Raw genomic sequence first — 20,049 nt, forward strand, 5'->3', positions numbered from 1 at the left:
TCTGCAAGCCAGAGACTCTTTCTTTTTTGGGAGGAAAACACTTTCTTAAAAGCCAAAGGAATGCTGAGGCCCAGCATCCATGGACCCAACAAACTTCCCTATAGGGATAATTAAGAGCAAATCTCAGTTTCAAGAGGGACCCAGGACATGGAAACTGCTCCCGAGGAATCTGACTGGAGCCGCCAGAGCAAGCAATTGTGGGATGACTACAACAATGGCAGGAGTTAATAAGGATTAAAATTGTTTTATTAAGCAGGTTCATTAGAATTTACTTATTGCTAAACCTGATTAGTTGGAGACTGTCTCCGTGTTCTTACTCAGTTGCTGCCTGCTGCCTGCTGAATAGACGGAGGGATGCTGGAGAGATTATTTCTAAGCCCTTCCCCCTTCCCTCTCCCCTCCTCTTTCAGGACCACACTGACAGTCCCAAGGGAAACAGAGGAGAGACAGGGAGAGGGCAGGATCCTGCAGCTCTCACTCAGCATATTTCACCAGGAAGCCCCACGAGTCCAGGAGAGGAGCTGCCACTTAGGACGCTGTCTCCTTTGCAAAGGATCTATTAGTACAACATACATTATACCAACACATACAAATATTTTCCCCTTTCAGGGAAGAAGCAGAGAAAGAGAAAAGAGACTTTGATCTCCAGAGTACTACAGTGATTTTTTTATGTAATCAATACCATAAAATATCCCCAGGTCTTTCTGCTGGATTGTAACTCAGCCGATCAGTTTACGGCATGTATACTTCACCTGCGGCGAAGGCAGGCACTGGGCAGCTGCCCGTGGCGCGGTGGTAAGTAACTTTGGGGAAGTTTCCTTGGGATTTTTGTACTTCTCTGACTTGGGGTAATAACTGCCTGTGAATCTTTGGAGATTATAAACAAAACCAGGGATTTGTTCCTGAAAGGATGAAGGGGGGGAGGTTGGTAATGTGTATTTCAATTGCTTTTCTCCCTCTGAGCTGATAGAATACTTTGCTTTCTGTCCATGTAACAAAGTTTTCTGTAGGGTGGGCAAACATTCCCTGTATTTTACCAGTGATTTGCAGTGACTGGGTGGATAAGAACACTTGTAAACAGCATTTTACTCTTAAAGCATTTTACAAACATCTACTAGTTAATGCTCACAGTGCCCCGGAGAGGCAGGCAAAACAGGCGAGTAGTGAAAGGAAGAGGAATTACAATCTGAGCATTCAAGTTAAAGCAATTAAGAACTTCACATCCAGCTGACGGCAGGTAATTGACCACTCTAATAACTATTAAGCAGCTTAGTTGAGTTAGTGTGTATTTAAGGGTTTATAGGAGCACGAGAGCCATGTGCCACCCACCAGAAAAGGCAGCGATCTAGCAGTGACCACGATGTGTTGAGAGAAGGGACCGATCTGTTCACATTTGGATTTGCAGGCATCCGACCCTTTGCGATAATTATGAATGAGGCTTTAGCTCTCCTCCGTGTCTGTGTGTTGCCAGACAACCAATGAGGCTGCCAAGGAAATCGCATTCACGGGCTGCAGATTTCAGGAAGAAGCACAGAGGTGACTTTTACTCACACACACACACTCGCTAATTCTGTGGTTTAGGAAAGTAGCCTGAAGCACCCTTTCTCTTGCAATAACTTCTGCTATGTTTTCTCCTTCTTCACCTGTCTTTTGGCTGACAGATAATCCTGGTCTGATGCCATTTCGGATGTCCCAGTGAGAACTCTTAGAGATGCCTATTCTCTCCGGAGGCAGTGACCAAGACTATAGTAACATTAGCTACGCTTCTTGTAATTCCTTGAGCCATTTCTTTCCTGTCTCCGTTGAAACTCCTTCTGTCAAAGGGGTTCATTACCAAAGAGCCAGGAGGATTTACCACCCCGATCAAGTCTCTGCAGTCGATCTAAAGACAGAGATCATGATAAATGTTGGAGGCATCAAGTACCTGCTACCTTGGAGTACTTTAGATGAGTTTCCCCTGACCAGACTGAGCAAACTTAAGCTTTGCAGCAGCTATGAAGAAATTATTCAGCTGTGTGATGATTATGATGAAGACACGCACGAATTCTTCTTTGACAGGAACCCCAATGCTTTTGGGATGATTGTCAGCTTTCTAGCAGCAGGGAAGCTGATGCTCTTAAGAGACACGTGTGCCTTGTCTTTTCAGGAGGAGCTGAGATACTGGGGGATTGAGGAAACCAACCTGGAGAACTGCTGCTTTCGAAAACTATTTCAAAAACTGCAGGAGTTGGCTGAGGTACGGAAAGAAGAGGAGCTCCGGAGGAGTAAAGAAGCTGCTTGTGTTTTGGATGAGAAAACCAAATTCGGACAGTTTATGAACAGACTCAGAGATATGGTAGAAAATCCCCAGTCAGGACTCCCAGGCAAAGTCTTTGCTTGTCTCTCCATCCTCTTTGTGGCCACCACAGCTATAAGCCTTTGTGTTAGTACAATGCCAGATTTAAGAGCTGAAGAAGACAGGGTAAGTAAGTCCTTTATAACTGATCTAAATATAGAATTAAAAGAAATTTGTTTGCTTTGCTAGGTATACATCATTAAAAAGATGAAATAGATACAGAAAATCCATAGCAATGAGGTTCAAAACTGCCCCAGTAATGAAATGCTCTGCAACAGAAAACACAATAATAGCTAAAAATCAGTTTCAAAATCACATTCAAGAATAATGTTAACAAAGTACTTCACTAACTGTGAGCAAAAATATATCAAAGTGTTTCTGGACAGAACAGATATTGCAGCTCTATAATACAGCATTGGTTTTCCTTCATAAAAAGCATTTGCTAGTGTAAGTTATAAACTTATTACACTGAGACTCAAACTCACATTGTGGAGTTTTCAACATGCTTTACTCTCATTTATAACCAATCTCTAGTTTGGACCCATCAGCAAAAGAAAGGTTTTCCTATGACTGCTTTACTTTTAAAAACAGCCAGATGTCTTCCCTTTTGTTAACCAAGTCAAATCTTTCAAGAGGAAGAAATATTCATTATTTTCTTCCCAGAACAATGTTACATTTCAACAGTTGCATAAAGATTAAAGGATAAGAGATACATGAACAATTTTCACAGAAACAGATACTTAATGCTGGGCTTCCAAAAATCATGATTCCATGCTTATAGAACTTTATATTTGCCCACAAATGTATGTATGTATGTATGTATTGTAGGAGTGATGCCAAATACTAGCTGAACTGCTAAGCACATATAAAGCCTTTTCAAGTAAATCATGCACAGTAATTCAGTGCAAATAAGTCATGTCTGTATCATACATGAATGATCTTTTTTATAACATTCTTGTATTTCAGCATGATAAATATTTGTTATTCTAATAATGAAATGGAGGAAAGTAAAAATCAGAAGTTATTTCAGATGTAGCAATGTTCAAATTTATCAAATAACCTTGGCTAGTCTGTTTAATGAATCCTTCACTTCATTTGCAAACTGTCCTTCCAAAAGTAGTGAGCAAAATCAGATTAAATAAACTCCTCACCCCACTAAGATAAGACACTCCCCAAAGTACTGTATATTAATGAATAAAATCATTTTTACATTTGTAGAACAGCATGGTATATGCAACAATACATATCAATTTTATTTCCCAAGTAGTAATTCAAAGCAGCATAATCATGGTGAGGATGTTATGATATTTGATGTCTTCCAATAAAGCTAAGGACTGTGCAGAAGGCTTTAATTCCCTGTTCTATTTAACTCCTTAAATATTAACTTATATTTGCATGGGAAAACTATTACCTTTTAGTGATAAGTCTGGTGCTCTTGCAGACTTCCACAGCTATTACTTTTGGCAGAAAAAAATGTTACCCTGTTCCAATGTTTCTTCCAAGGAAATATTTTAAATATAGAATATCATCTTAGAGTTAAATGCAAAAACATTACAAACTCTGCTCTAGGAAGTGCTTCTCACTAACTTTGTTAATGGAAGCAGTCTGATGCATTTAATTTTCATTTTCCAAGCCCTGTAGAAAAATCTTTTGTAAATACTTTTTTTGAAAAAAATAAAAAAAAAAAAAAAGAAAAAGAAGACATAATCATATCTCAGGTAGATGAAATATGTTATGTGTTTTTGAAAATAATTAACCACATTTTAGAAAGGGAAGGATGTTCAGGTTTGTAGGTATATCTGCTAGCTGAAGTGTAGTTGCTGTCCCTAGACTTTCTATAAAACACTGACAACGTTACTCCTTAGATATTGACATGAATATACTTTAAAAACAAGCAGACTGGACTAAAAAAAACTCAAAAGTGGGACTGCTTAATGTGCAGGGGAAAGGATGAAGGATGAACCTGGGCAAAGGAAAAGCCTTGTCCAAATAGTTGGAAACATCACATAATTTATACTTAGAACACCAGACTAGTGCACCTTGTCAGTGTGTCCCAGAAGCATAGAGAAGAGTATTGAAAGTCCTAGGATTTGAACCATTTAACACTATGCCAGTGAAAATATAGTGGAATATGTGGGACAGAATACTCACACCTTGTGGAAAAGCACAGAATATGAGCTGCCAGATATTTCCCATTCCTACATTCTCAGCCTGCAATACTTAAGATTTTATTAAAGGGATTTCTAAAGAGCATCCCAACTATAACTGAAAAAATAACTCACAGAACTTGATTAAAAATACTACTTGGTTGTGACCAAGTCACACCCAGGGAAACTGCAAGTCTGTACTGAGACTTGGTGCTCAAATTGTTCACTGGTTGACCTCTGAAAATGACCCACAAAATGAGGCCACATTTACCAGAAACCTGGGACAGGCATGCAACACCTGAAATCTTGGCACTGGGGGCTGAACTTAAAGATCACTTGACATCCTTTTGCCCAGAGACAAAAAACAGTCAAACTCCTTCAATCAAGTTTCTGCACAGCCTGTAATTCCACACCTGACCCTAAAGATGCCCCATTTTGAGGTTTATTCATTTCAGAGGTAAAGTTTGACAAAACCTCTATGCATAAATGTGCGGAAAGTATTTTAAGAATCCATATTCCAATGTCATTAACACTGGAAATGGAATTTATCCATTCTGAAATACAAATAAAAAAGGCTTTACCTCTGGCGAGTATGTACCACTGTAGGTTCCTTTTTCACATCATCACTGCCACACTAAGAGAGGGAGAAATGACTGGGTTCCAGCTCAAGGAGAAGAATCAGGTTTAAAACGATAAATAAAAAAAGGAAAAAAAAAATAATACAAGGTCACTTCCACTTTACTCAGAGGCTTGGCTGATCCCACCCTGCAGGCACACAAAATCACAAAATCACTTGTTCTTTTAGCAGCTGCTAAGCCAGAGCTGGCTTAGGAGGAAGAAGAGCTGCCCAGGCAGGCAGAAGAGCAAAGAGGAGTCCTCACCACCCGAGGGAAAATGAAAAGTATGGTCTCTGGGAAAGGGATGGCAAGGAGCCAAGGCAGGAGCATTCGCACCAGGGCAGCCCAGTCACCCTGGCAACCCGAGGGGAGGGAAGGAGCCGTCCTCATGGGCAGCAGAATGGGGAGGGGGGGCTGGCCTAAAGATAGACATCCAATGGAAAGCAAAATATAGAGCAAGTTACTAAAATTGACACCACACACATCCCCGAGAATAATCCAGATGACATTTAGGAATTTCCTCTTTAGAAAGATGAAATAAAAACAGAGATAGATGAGCAAACAATTTGGTAACTATATATCATAAAAATATGTGATGTGAAGGGAACAGCACCAGGCAGAAGAGGTCAAAAGTTTGGGAAAACTCTAGAGAGGTAAAGTTGTGAGGCTCTAGTGATTTCAAGTTTAAGCCCGACTGTGACGCAGGTGTGTAGATGAATCTATCATACACACTACTAAGGAAAGACAACAAATTAGGCTATCTGCATAAAACAACTGAAATTTCATATACAATATTCATATAGCTTTGCATAGGATATTTTCAGCTATTCCTTATGGAGGGCAAACTGTCTTCAGTAAGGAAGCAAATACCGCATCACTAAAATGTAGTAATGAAGGCACACATGTTAAGTAGAGGTAAAAAAGAAAGCATATTTGGCAGCAGGGAAAATAATAGTTTATTATTGACCCAAACAGGTAGCAGCTGTAAGCCTGAGAGAACTACAAAGTTGAATCCTATTTAGGATAAGAAAGCTGAAGCAACAAAATCTACATTTTCCTCAAACAAAGGAATTAAGATGAGTCTGGTAGGGCCCAAGCAAAAGTCCCATCAAAGTCCCCCCAGAAGTCTCAGTCCCACATAAAAATTCAATCAGGATCCAGGGGGTATAACTGAAATAGGCAATGCCCAGCACATCTAATCCAAAGGGAAAGGGAAAAAAAAAATCTTTACACCAGTGAATTATGGAACAAAACCAATGCAGAAGGGAAGGAAGATTATCTACTTTGAAGCACTCTTGGGATTTTTTTTTCTTTTTTTTTGAAGAGATTTCTTTTAATGAGTCCCTAAAATTGGCATCCTCTGGAGAAATGACTCAGCAGAAAAGGTACAGCAAGGACATTTCTTCAGGAAAGGCAAGCAAATTAGGGTCAGGGGAAAAAAATATTAAAAAAAGAAAAGAAAAAGAAACCTCAGATATTTCCACTCCCTTTCCCTCAGCACTGGTGACAATGATGTCTTTTTCTCCTGATGCAGAAGGCTCCAAAAAGTTACACTTATATGACATCTCAGTTAAAGGAAAAGGAAACATCTATTTTCGGTTCTCCCTCTGTTCTCCAGTGATAAGTGAGTGGTCCGACCTTGTTAATATTCATTTTTATGTCTGCTCTTAAATGATCTTGATAGGCCTGTAATTGCTTTAGGTATTGTATATAAGCTAATGAAAGAGAACCAACATACAAAACAACCAGTATTGCCAGGCCTAATGAGTTTATCTTGAGACTTAGTATATTCATTTGCTGAAGCTCCAGTTCATGAGGTCATTTGATTACATGGAAATCTAACTCATTTTAAAAGACTATGTTTTTGGTCACTGATTATACTGAGAATCCAGAAAACATGAACAAAAGAAGAAAAAAAACCACAGAGATATATAATAAACAGAACCATTTCTAAATACATACATATATATATTTCATTCTACATCATTATAAGAATCATAGAATGAATCCCAGAATGGTTTGGGTTGGAAGGGACCTTAAAGCCCATCTAATTCCACCTCCCTGCCATGGGCAGGGCTCCCTCCCACCAGCCCAGGCTACCCCCAGCCCCATCCAGCTTGGCCTTGGGCCAGGGATGGGGCACCCACAGCTCCTCTGGGCACCTATTCTGGAGGCCCTGACTTAGGTTTTTCAATGCTTGATGTTGCTGCTGCTGTCTGTATCACTCTGAAAATGGCCTATTTGGCTTGTAACCTAGAGGAAACTGCCGAGAAACACATTTTCTTTAAAAGCGGCGTTAGAGTGGTTTATAGGAGGAAAAGCAATTTATTGGTCTTCCTGTGAAGAGAAAGAAAATCAGACAAGACATTTGTTTCACCAGGGTTACTATTTCCGCAGCTAAATGGGGTAATTAAAAAACGTCACATTGACTTGCATTTAACCAGTTCAGTATGTGAAGATATGTGTGCAAGAGATATATCCTCAGCATTCAAGCTATTAAATCCATTGTGAAGACATTATAACATTATACTCCAACCCTGCCCATAACCTGCAGATAACATTAAATCTCACTAGTGCACTTATTGAAAGAAAACTTGAAGGACTTGGGAATGATTGGAGAAGATAATAAGCCATATAGAGAGTGTCACTGAGAGGTGTGCAAACCCAGTCCTACCGCTTGCAGTCTGCAAAGATAAGACTCTCCATCAAAGTGTAATTTGGCCAACCGGTAGAAGCAATCACCTTTGTTAAATAGGATATGAGAGCTGAATTTTGACAGATACCCTTGGCTCCTAAATTTATAGCTTTTAAATAACTGGGTCTAAACACTGATCAAAAAAAAAAAAGAATTTTCTAGCTGAATATCCAGGGCAAAATGATTCTTGCTGAACAATAACTTTTTTTTTTTTTTCAAGGAGTAGTTAAGAGTACTATTAATGAAGTGGGGCACTATTTAGACTATATCTGACCAGCAGGGGTATTTAACAGGAACTCTATGTTCAAATTTATCTTCTAACACAAGTTATATATCACACAAAGTATGGCCCAGAACTTGTTCTACTGCAAAGAGATTAATGAAGTTCTGACTTTCAGAAATACTTCAAATGCTCATTTCAAAGTGTAAGACCAAAAAGGCACATGTGTACATGCCTATTTACAAATATATTGGTATATACATATGACTTGAAATTACTTGGAACAAAATAAAGCTGGACACGCTTTGGTTTTATTGCATCTGCCCAAGAATTTTTCTGGCTTTTTATCAGAACACATATTGTGAATACTCACGTGACTAAATTATCTAGTCATTCAGTACAGCTCTGATTTCTTCTAACCATTTCAATAACAAAATATTCCAACATTTTAAGATATGAAAATGTGTTTCACTGAGGCACCAAAAAAAGCATCTACTAGGTGCACTTAGAACAGGTTGAATTAGTTAAATTACAATTGAAAAAAGATATAAACATAAGCTGTAAAAACAAAACAAAACAAAAAACAGAAAATTGAATGTTGAAATGTTGAAATACTTTGATATATACATATATATACATATTGTTGTACTATGGGACATACCTGTTTTTACATTTTTACAGCTTGCATATCCATACAGTAATGTCAACAGTTTAGACCTCAAAATTGGACCATTATGTTAAGACACTCATTTAACAGTTGCACACTATTAGCAACTGTAGTCCAAGTGCCTACAAACAGCATTGCATATTTCAGCATTAAATATAATATATACAACAACATTGGTGAAGCCTCCATTACTTAAGCCCTGCTCTATATAACTGGAGAGGGGCACTGGGGGGACAGATGCTGCTGAACATCCCTGTCTCAGCTCACATCCACTGCCACAGAGAGCAATTTTCTTTAGAAGCTCTGGACACTCCATTTCAGTGACTAAATGGATTCTGCATGGTTTTCAGAAGCTGTCTCTGCCAGCACAAGGTCCAATGTTCAGAAGGCACAATTAGACATTATTAGTTTGCCTTATGTTCATCCAGCTTTGGCTGTATCCCAACAGCACTAAGTCTCCCGGCTCTGCACGCTATCCTGGGGGGACCCCCAGCTGTTCTAGCTGCTCTGCAACAGGCAGGCAATCAACTGCAACTCTATGTGCTGGCACATGTGCTCCTCCCTGGGAATCGTGCTTTCTTCTCCTTTCTACGCTTTCAAGTTTGCAATAGCCGCACTGGGAAAAACCCTGTTCACTTTCCTCACTTGAGTCATCTCAGGGGGTTCAGCACAGATGATTACCTAATAAATGCTTTCTTTGGAAGATGGGTATTTCCTCCCATGGAGAAGGCACTCTATCTTTGGAAAATGCTATTTGGAATCAATGTATCCTTCAAATTCATAGAAGTAATGCTTCAAGTATTAAAAATAAACAACCACCCAAATTTCTCTGTGCTGTAGAAATTCCTCGTTGAATGTGACAGAAATCTCTGAGGACTCTTCAGCGTACTGCTACAGCCAAAATCAGAATCTGGTATTTTAGTTCTGAAGATGCACGAGCAGATCTAATTGCTAATTTCACTGCAGCTTCAGAGCTACGAACTGCATATGCTGTGCTTACTCCCACAGTGTCAGCTCCTCCTGTCAGCACCAGTATTTTCACTTAAAACAGATTCAGCCGTATGTGGGGCCCTGCTGTACGCCCTGCAGTACACAGGTGCAATAACAAGTACCTCTGCTGCAAAGAGCTTACGATGCAGGTGGGATGAAGCAGAGAAGAAACAGCAACAGTACAAAAGATTTGACCAGAAGTAAAACTGGAAATTGAAAGTTTTTCTCCTAAGTCCCAGATAAATACCTGTCATTTTGGGTATTTTTTCTCACAGTTACAAAACGAAGTCTGCTAGATTTCTTACTGGAGAAATAAAGAAAAAGATAATACCTCCACATCTCTCTCTGAATACAAATGTTCTGGGGTCACCAATTGGCTTAGATCAAATTGAAATTCTTCAGATTGATTCTCACAGTGTTTGCAGAATAAGGACAAAAGCTTAAGAGTTAATCGAAATATTTTATTTCAGTTACATTTCTTCCCCAGAGGGGATGATCTGTGTTGGATACAGAGATAAAAATTTCCCCTTCACTATGTTCTTTGTAATGCCCACATTAATATAATCCCACTAGTAGTTTAGTTTCCTCAAATTTACTAGTTAGAGCAATTGTTTTCATAAGTCCAGGTTTCTTTCCCATAAAGCAAAATGAGTGGAAAATCGTTCTGTGATCAGAATACACAGCACTCCTTTAACCAGCTCATCATTCTGTAAATCAGGTTACAGTTCTCTCTCAGCAGGCAGTAAACCTTTTGATTTCATTGCATGGCTCTGTAATCATAAATCCAAGTTTTGAAGTGATCCATAACATGGGGTTTTCAAGTTCTCCCTGACCATCATTTGATTCAGCAGAGCATGGTTTCATTATTCAAATAATTGCAGCAATGCGGTCGCAGTGATTCAGCAGTACCTCCAGCACTGCAGCTGGATCCCACAGCTCCAGGTAGGCAGGGAACGCAGACTGGTACAAGACTTACTAACTGAATTGTCATTTTATGGCCAAAAGAGATTTCTCTCCTGCGTCTGTTCATTTCCTGACGCAGAGTGGGATAAGAATACCTGGGAGATGGTTTGGTGCCTTGGTAGTACAAAGATCTATGTAAAGGTCTTGGTCTGGTTCCTCTTCACCTTAATGACTTTCCAGACTTGTAGACTCACTCTGTAGACCCACTGTCTAAGAGAGAAGAGCTGAAGCTGATTTTTTCACTGCTACATTACCGTGCATTTTTATCCACAGAGGGAATTCTCTGGGGACAAGCTACAGCCCATGATGCAGTGCCCACATATAACCTTGAGAAGTGCAGAAGGCTGGAAAACAGCACCTTGCCCAGGAAATGTCAACCTTGGGTTAGAGAGGATACATGCACAGCTGAATGGGTTTATTTTTTTAATTTAATTTAATTTTTTTTTCTGTGGGGGCCAAAAGGCCAGCCTGCAGGAGCACCTGGCTACAATAAGACTCCCTGCCAGGTGGTGGGCAGCAGTCAGCCTGAGCAAACAGGCAGTGGGCAGGTCAGTAGCCTCAGTACAGACTGATCCCATCTGCTGTCATTTCAGTGGCCACTGGTCTCCGTCTACAATATAGTGTGTGGACCAGAGAGAAGGATCTGAGCAGTAACTGGCTGTATCTGAATGTGCCAAAATAAATTGGGACATGCCAGGGTAAGTTTAGCAGATGTGGACTGTGACCTTGTACCAATCACGGTTCCAGGCATTTCTGGTGTGAAAGATGACTTTCTGGCAGCTTGTCCCTCAACTGCAGAGTACTAAGCAGGTCCAGGTCCTGTCTGTCACTGTTTAAAGCTCCAAGAGGAGGCTGAATCAAGAAGAGTCAAGCATATTGCTTTATTGAGTTTCTTCTCTGCTTTGCTTTGTATTTGTTTAGTGTCTTTCTGGGTGAATGAACACCAAAACAGCCTTTACTCAGAAGCAATCAAAACTGCATCAAGGGTGGATCTAGCTGGGAAGAGGTTTCAGATCCTTTCTGTCCAACACTTATTTGTTTTATGTCGATGAGCCAGCTGGTTTCCGTAAATGTACCCTGCAAATAGCAATGCTTGCATGTAGTGATTGAATCATGATTTCTAACTGGGTTTAAAGACTTTTATCACCTCAGATCCATAAGTAATGTTACTTGTCCTTCTAAAGTATAAATATCCTCTTCAGAAAAACTGGGGTAAATCTTCAGCAGTAGAAAACTAATCAACAGGTCAGGTAATGATTCAGAACAGGTTTTCCCTAGCATATTTTAATTATAAAATGCCTCAGAGTGAAACCAAGTAGGTCACAACTAGCCAGTGCAAAGAAGATCCTGAGGACATGAGAACAGCTCCTTGGTGCTCTTATCCAGTTATCTATAAATGAGTTTATAATAATAATTTTTCTTCTTGTCTAGAAAATGTAAACAAGTACATTGCATATGAAAACCAAGGTGGACAGATGAGATATATATTCTGCAAGGGAGATTCTGATTCAGTTTCCCTGGGCATTGCTACAGCTATTGATGCATGTACAGATATTATTTTCACTAGATGAGATTTATATCAGTTGTAAAATGGGATAGTACAGCATAATTCTAAGATCTGGTTTTGTTTATTAACCTAGATGTCATTATGCTTTAATTAATGTTTCCTGGTAAACTAAGAGGGCACTTGGCCAGGAAATTTATCTTATTTATCTTATCTTGTGAGCGGCACATATCCCAAGTTCATTTAGCTTGAATTCACAGTTAGGGAATAAATTTCACTTCTCTAAACTCGCTTGTGCAATTAAGTCCTGTGATTTAGATGCATCGCATCACTCTAGCCAGTGCTGACATCAGAGGTGCCGAATTCCTGAATCTCAGATCCTTTCAAAAAATGTACTGCAAGAAAGTTGCAGCAAAGCTTATGAGAATTCAAACATTTTTCCATAATAGTAATACTACATTCTAAGCACAGTTCCTGTGTAGATTCAATTTGCTTAAACTTTTGTAAGGAGAGTAGATTTAAAAAAAAATAAATATATATATATAGAGAATTATTGATTATAAACAGGATATAGACTTGACTAGATGAACCCATGGTTCACCCAGGCTTTAAAACTGCAGTCCCAGTCCTTTGCACCTCACAAGAAAAAAGGGCCAGAGAAAGGCAAAAGGGATGGAACGGCTTCATTAAGGCAGGCAGAATTCCTGAGGACAGGAACAAGCTATGACCTGGACTGTGATAGAAGTCTACAAAACTGTAAATAGCAGGAAATGAATAAATATCAATTGACTGTTGAGTGTCCTTTCCAGTATGAGAGCTTAGGGGCATTAGATGGAACCAACAGGAACTTAGTTCAAAGCAAAGAAAGAAGCAAGTCTGCATGCAGTAGGCAGCAGACAAAAAGAATGACCCAACTTTATAGATGGAAAACACAAACACCACCTCCAGCAAAGGAAGTTCTGGAGTGGAAAACAGAAGCCAGGAGACTTGTCTTGGGCACCCATGCTTTCTCAGGCTGGTAGAATAGGGCACTGGGCTAACAGGACTCACTGTGACCATTCCTACTTTTTATTATGAGCCCATTGTTTTCATATCTAAAGAGAAGCTAATAAAAGCATCCTAAAATGAATATTTTTACTGTAACGCTCTAAACATTCCAATACATAACAGAACACAGAAAATGAGCCATTACCTTATACAGCAGAAGGAAATAATGAAAAAGAACTATGAATTGCTTATTATCTCTGATGGCAGAGAAATTTGAAACAGCCACTTTACTTCTTTGAGGGGGTATATAAATTTAAGAAATCATTCAATATTTCAAACTATCAGGCTCAGTATACAATTTTTTATATACAAATCATTGTGTCCTTTGTTGCTCAACCAAATGTTCTTTTCATGCATGAAATCAATACCAGGCACACTTTTTATTACATTCACACCACACGTTGTAGAATTCAGCTAGAGACAAGTTCCATAAATCCTGATAAATTCTTGCACTAGTCAGAAGTAAATCTGCAGGAAGTATAAAGCGTCAGATACTCACTCACGGCTAGCTTTGTTCTAACTGTTCTCCTATCAGAGTCAGTGACAGGATGAATACTGATTGATGTCATGATAGTGTAAAACATCTCAGAGGATTTTGTGGAAAAATCCCACCCAAAACATTTTGTGGTCAGTTATAAATAAAACCTCATATTCCCTCCATGTTGATGATCAATGCTGCATTGGTTTGATGCTTTTATAAGTTCTACTACACCATGATACTATGGGTATAAAAATACAGTCAGGAGGAGAAAAAAGTCAGTGATAGATTTGACTCAAAAAAAAATAAAAGCTTAGAATTCTGCTCTAGTTAATATTGAGGGCAAGAGAGGGAGTTTTTTGTTTTGCTTTGGCAGTCTTCGATCACTAGAATTTCCCAAATGTGTTTGCTTTGTTCCAAAAGAAGAGATATATAGAAGCTGTTTTTCCACAGAAACTCTCTTATTGGACATTTTTGCAAAACACCTCTCATCGATCAGAATATTTGGCTCATAATTGGACAATTCACGGAAAGTAGCTAACATCCGATAGGAGGTTGGTGACAATAGCAAATCTGAAATCTACCGTTGACATAGAGTTGTCTGTATTTTGGTAAGTACTTAGTATTTGAAGTCAGTGTGCTATTCTGCCTGCTCTTTGAACAACAGTTGTAGGTGGAACATAAAGCACTACAAGGTCTGAATTCCTTAAAAATACCGGGAGAAACAGAAATTGGCCATGGTATTTGGTGTTTCCTTCTTTCCCCTCTTACTACAATATTTGCTGCTTTGAATGGAATATTCAAAAGGATCAAGAATCTTCAAAATGACTGGTGTTAGAGAGGGATAGCTTGTATGAAACATGTGACATACATTACACAATAAATAAAAATATTGCTAATACATAAAACATTCACATAGAAATTCTTTGGATTAAATTTATCTCACCACGTGAAATTTGTGAACATATACTTATCCAGGATGTTTTACTCTTTCTAGACACTGCCAGCAGAGAAATAAGCAGAGAGGCAGAGAAAGAGGCCTGGACATCTCTGGCAGACATTGTACAAGGATTGACTAACTAATTGTATAGCAACACTATGGAATGGAGTGAAATGGCCCTGCAGTAGGATGATTGCCCAGTTGTGTTATTTCTAGGGTTCAACCTAGTCACCTCCATGCACAGCTATGGCGCTGCATGGGTAAATCAGTTGCCTCCAAGATAAACAGGGATGGTTTTCCCGCATGCTTTCATCCTTCATAGGCATGTCTGAGGCAAACACATCCTATTTCCATCTCTTAAAAAAAGAAAAAAGAAAAAAAAAAAGAAAAAAAAAGAAAAGAAACCAAGCACAGAATTCACTGCATTAATCAGTGTCAGAGACTGCGATACCGTAACTCTTGATTTCTGCAGAAGTAGAAGCAAAAGGGGCTGGTTTGAATCATACGCAAACATTTCTGAAGTGTCTTTTGCAAAGTATATAAAAAAGACAAAGTGTGCTAACAGGGGAGAACTCACCATCCTTTATACACACAATTCTGCACAAAGGAAAAATAAAATGCACAGTTATGTTCTTGAAAAGTTTGGTTTGAAGAATGCTCTTCTGAAAAGTGAAATATGCATTTGGGAAGCTGACTGCACAAATTGCTTTCTCTAAGCACAAATAACTTCCCATGGGGATTACTGAGGCAACTGAGGTTGGAGAGAAGAAAAAAACTCCCAGACAGTTCTTCCCACACTACTCCTTAACTTACATACTCTGTTCAAAAGACATCCTAGATCATAACAGTTAAAATTCCAAGCAAACAATATTTTTTCTTGTATTTTCCAAGGAAGGAATCATAAAAGCTACACAATGATTTGAGAGCAGCATCACCTGCAAGTGTATAAAGGTAGATAAATAGCAGATGTAGTGGAAATTCAGCCCAGTTAACAAAAAATAAAATAAATCTTGATGGGACCAATGAATAATTCACAGGCCACGTCACTGGAGTGACCACAGGCAGGTCTGTGAAGAGTTCATGCTGTGCTGTACAAATAATTTACAACAGAAAAAACGTGAACACTGCATAACACAATTGCTGATCACAAGCAATCTTATCAAGCCAACTCAGCAACTCTGCAAACATCAATGCACTCTAGGTACTGTCACTGCAATGACTTCAAATAGGGCTATAACCTCATCATCTACACATAACTCTAGCAGAACTGAGTCTTTGTTACCTTTTGAGATGTCTATTTTGAAAGAAATTATGATCTCGTTTGTGTACTGTGCAGAAAGAGAAAAAATCCCCAAAGAGTGCTAACTCCCCAAAGAGATGAATTGTTCTGACAGGCTGTGTCAAAAAAAAAAAAAAAAAAAAAAAAAAAAAAAAAAAAAAAAAAAAGTAGAGGATATATTATGATTTTACTTGTGGAATCTCAAATAACCAAGGATCATAACGTGATAATGATGACAGAACTACAGGCTATTTTTATACAGGTTTATATTTCTTATATAGGTTTATTTATAATATTGCCTTTTGCACGTTCAGTGCTTGAACAACTAAAAAAATATTATGTCTCAAGAATAGCTGCAATTTTATCAAAAAGGACACTCTGAAAACAACATCACATTCAATGCAGAGCGTAACTGAACACTGTGAGCAACTTTAATTAATAATAGGAGTATGTGTTTCCCATGGTGTTTTTCATCAAAATTGCTTGTGAAATGTGGCTGTGAATGGATAATAGTGTATAAGGAACCGTTCCCGTACTCTCATATTTACCCAAATAATCAGGAGTTAGTTTACATTTGCCTCCTCATTTCACTGCAATAGAGCAAAAGAAATTTAATTTAAGCTCAAAAAAAAAAATAAAATAAAATAAGTGTGAATCTGAGGTAGCAAACTAAAGCAATTCCTTTGATAACAAAACCAAGGAAAGTACTGCTCATAGCATAGGGTCTTAATACTGGGAGAGGATTCTTCAGGGCAAGAAGTTCTGCCTACAGGAGGGTATTTATTTTCCTTTCAACTGTAGTTATAAAACGTGTAAATATAAAAACATGATTTGTATATAGATAACTGAGTGAAGGATCCAGATGACTTACTGAATCTCTCTGAACCACTTTTAATTGCACCAGAGTACCCAACTTTTGCAAATGCACCATGCGTTGAACAGCACCAGAAGTTTGCAGAGACTTTTGAACGTTAATCTTTCTTTTGAAGAGACATTTTTTGTATAGGTTAATGAACCAGTCAATTTAAATTAATTTGTCTGAGAGCTGCAAGTTGGAATTTACAGGCTGTATGCTCAGAAGGAGTTGAGTTTTTCTCATATTCAGAACAGAGTTTCATGCATTTGGACTGGAAGAAGCAAAATAATAAAACTAGCAGGCAGTATATCTGTTTATCTAAATATTTCATGTGCTTATTACCTCCTATTCACTGTTGAAAGACAGCTACCATACAACCTGCTAGCTGGGATTTTTATTATTTCTGATGTTAGTGACTCAAGAAGGTACGCATGGCTGCCTCTTTAATATTTTTGGATGCTGGCTCACAGACTGTTCTTTTATTTAATTCTCTTTTTGTTTTGCGTCAGGGTGAGTGTTCCCAGAAGTGCTATTACATCTTCGTCATAGAGACCATCTGTGTGGCTTGGTTTTCCCTGGAGTTCTGCCTCCGATTCATTCAAGCAAGAAGCAAGTGTCAGTTCTTCAAAGGGCCCCTGAATATAATTGACTTCTTGGCTATTTCACCCTATTATGTTTCCCTCATCTTGGCAGAGGATGACTCAAACGAGGCAGACGACAGGCCAAGCAGCAACACATATTTGGAGAAGGTTGGTTTGGTGCTACGGGTTTTACGTGCCTTGAGGATCTTGTATGTAATGCGCCTTGCCCGGCACTCCTTGGGCTTGCAGACTTTGGGCCTCACAGTTCGGAAATGCACAAGAGAATTTGGCCTGCTTTTACTCTTCTTATGCGTGGCTGTCACTCTCTTTTCTCCTTTGGTCTACCTTGCTGAGAACGAATCAGGCAAGGTGCTTGAATTCACAAGCATACCTGCCTCTTACTGGTGGGCCATCATTTCAATGACCACTGTGGGGTATGGAGATATGGTGCCACGGAGCGTCCCGGGCCAGATGGTAGCTCTGAGCAGCATCCTCAGTGGGATTCTCATCATGTCTTTTCCTGCAACATCAATATTCCACACTTTTTCCCATTCCTACTCAGAGCTGAGGAAGGAACATGAACGATTACAGTCTCGGGTAAACAGAGTAAAAAATGCCAATCATTCTGGTGAAAGTGACACCTTCAATGACACAGACAGCTTGATCCTGGAGGAGCCAGCATCACCGATCAAATACATTTACACGGGGAACTAAGCCTTGCTGTAAAACATTCCCAAGAATAGGAATAGAAATACATACGTGTATGTCAACATAATACATAAAGCAAAGCAAGAAAATTAGGTTGCAACACTATTTTTCTCTGCCAGGATAGGTATAACAAAGCAGTAGGAGCCAATGCAGCTGGCTCCAACACATCATTACGAAGGCGGAGGTTTTGAGAATGTCAGAAGTCAGAGTTTATTCAGTAATAAATAAATACTCATTCTTCACTAGGACTAACGGTAAGATTCAACTTTGTCTCTGCCAGCTACATATCTTGCTGAAAAACTAATATCGAATGAATAGCAAACAAAACCGCTTCTGTTGGCACAAATAACACTTGTTATTTTATTTGCCTTTGAGTTTTCAATGTTCTTTGCAATTAACACCTTGAGCCAAGCATTAGAAAGGATTTTTTCAGGGCTATGCATCAGTGTTATTTATACAATGCTCATCGGCCAGGCATACAGAAGAAGCCTCAATATCAACCTGAGCTCTGTATCTAAAGCTACTAATAAGCTTATAATAAAAGCACTGTATGTGAAAGCTTTCAAAGTTTGCCTGTAATCAGATGATCAATTTCTAAGCAACAAATTGCACTACTGTTGTAAGACACATAGTGTTTGCAAGAGAATTTGCTTGAAATACAGTTGCAGTCTGAAACATTTCATACTAGACAGAAGTTTTCAAACTTTTTTCATATACTTAAAAAATGAAAAAAAAAAGGAATAAAAACCCAAACTTATAGAACATATAATTGAGTTTGTGTTTTTATTTTTATTTATTTTTTTTCTCTTTAGTTGAATGGTGTTGGCTTTTCTAGAAGAAAAATAATTTTAAAAGTTATCAAAAATAAAATGACAGCTCAGAAGTATTCAAATGTATAAATAGCAAAACTGAGAGGAATGATTGCCGGAGGCAGTGGGAGTGATTTCCTAATGTAAATAGAAGATGTCCCTCTTGGCGTACATCAGTCTAGCCAGAAAATACTGGCCTACAGAAGTCAAAAATGCTACTTGAGATTTTCTAGGTGATATTTTATAATTCTACCTTTTAGATGCTGTGAATGCAGTTAGTGGAAACCTATGCCGAGTCACGAAAGTCGGGTTTGTGCATACATCTGATCTATGTGTATAGGACCTGGTCAGCTCATGGGTCCTCAGCTTACAAGCAGTCCTGGTGGTATCTGCAGAACTTTGACATGCATTTAAGTACTGAGATGAAGCAATTCATTAATTTTTTAATCAGATTTTCAGCTTTCATTATTCCATTTCCTAAATCCTGCTAGGTTCCCTATGACCTTGCAGCAAAGCTGAGCTCAGTGAGATGACCCTTGAGTTCCAGTTTTCAGCAAGCACCGCGCTCAGGCAGGGCATGTCCCCGAAAGCCCAGGGGACACTTCCAGGCATGTGATCAGCCTCCCACGTGGACACACAAACAGTCACCGTCAGAGTTATGCAACTTCGGGCAGGCATTCGGGAGTTTCAGTTTTTCGATGCTATCCTCACTGTGCTTTATAGCTTAAGTAGAGAAAACCACAGTTGTTGGCACAGTTTGCAGCATGTGACTCAAATTAATCTCTTGGGTTTATCTTGCTATTGACCCTCTGATCTAAAGCAGGGAAACTCTAGCAGATTATAGATGGGATGTAGAAACACAATTGGAGCAAGTAGACTCTAGATGACAGGAATTTTTATTTGTCACATAACAGGTGGAATTTCTGCTGTTTTATGCATAAATCCATCTGATAATTTATTTTTATTTAGTAACTTTTATTTTTGCCAGTGATTTTCTACCACAGGACTACTCAGGTAGGAAACCAAACAAAACCCAGCCTAGATGAGGACCACGACCTCGACCCCTCCAAGCTCCTAGGCATGTCATGCCAACTGCATTTCTCCTGGGGATTTTGTATTTCTTTAGGGTTCTTTCAGCTCCTCAGGAAAAACCATTGCATAGTACCAAAACACCCACTGCAGCACACGTCTATCCCTCTGCTCTGGCAGAGTT

At 38.9% G+C, this 20,049-nt stretch overlaps 2 protein-coding genes across 5 annotated transcripts in view; one reads left to right on the top strand and one right to left on the bottom strand.

Annotated features, from left to right (window-relative positions):
- The window catches only part of WFDC1 (WAP four-disulfide core domain 1), a 114,684-nt gene that overhangs the window by 75,082 nt on the left and 19,553 nt on the right, over positions 1-20,049 (bottom strand). The gene's annotated exons all lie outside the window — the stretch shown is intronic.
- KCNG4 (potassium voltage-gated channel modifier subfamily G member 4) lies at positions 302-18,716 on the top strand. Of its 2 annotated transcripts, XM_013109893.5 has the most exons (4): positions 302-795; positions 1,406-1,536; positions 1,662-2,461; positions 17,248-18,716. In XM_013109893.5, exons 3-4 carry the CDS (start codon positions 1,712-1,714, stop codon positions 18,031-18,033), a joined length of 1,536 nt encoding a protein of 511 aa, XP_012965347.1. In that variant the 5' UTR covers positions 302-795; positions 1,406-1,536; positions 1,662-1,711; the 3' UTR covers positions 18,034-18,716. The 2 variants fall into 2 exon arrangements, with proteins under 2 accessions (XP_012965347.1, XP_005031180.1); XM_005031123.6 differs by lacking the exon at positions 1,406-1,536 and having other exon boundaries at positions 303-795.

This window comes from Anas platyrhynchos, chromosome 12 (genome assembly GCF_047663525.1).
Source record: "Anas platyrhynchos isolate ZD024472 breed Pekin duck chromosome 12, IASCAAS_PekinDuck_T2T, whole genome shotgun sequence".
Lineage (NCBI taxonomy): Eukaryota > Metazoa > Chordata > Aves > Anseriformes > Anatidae > Anas > Anas platyrhynchos.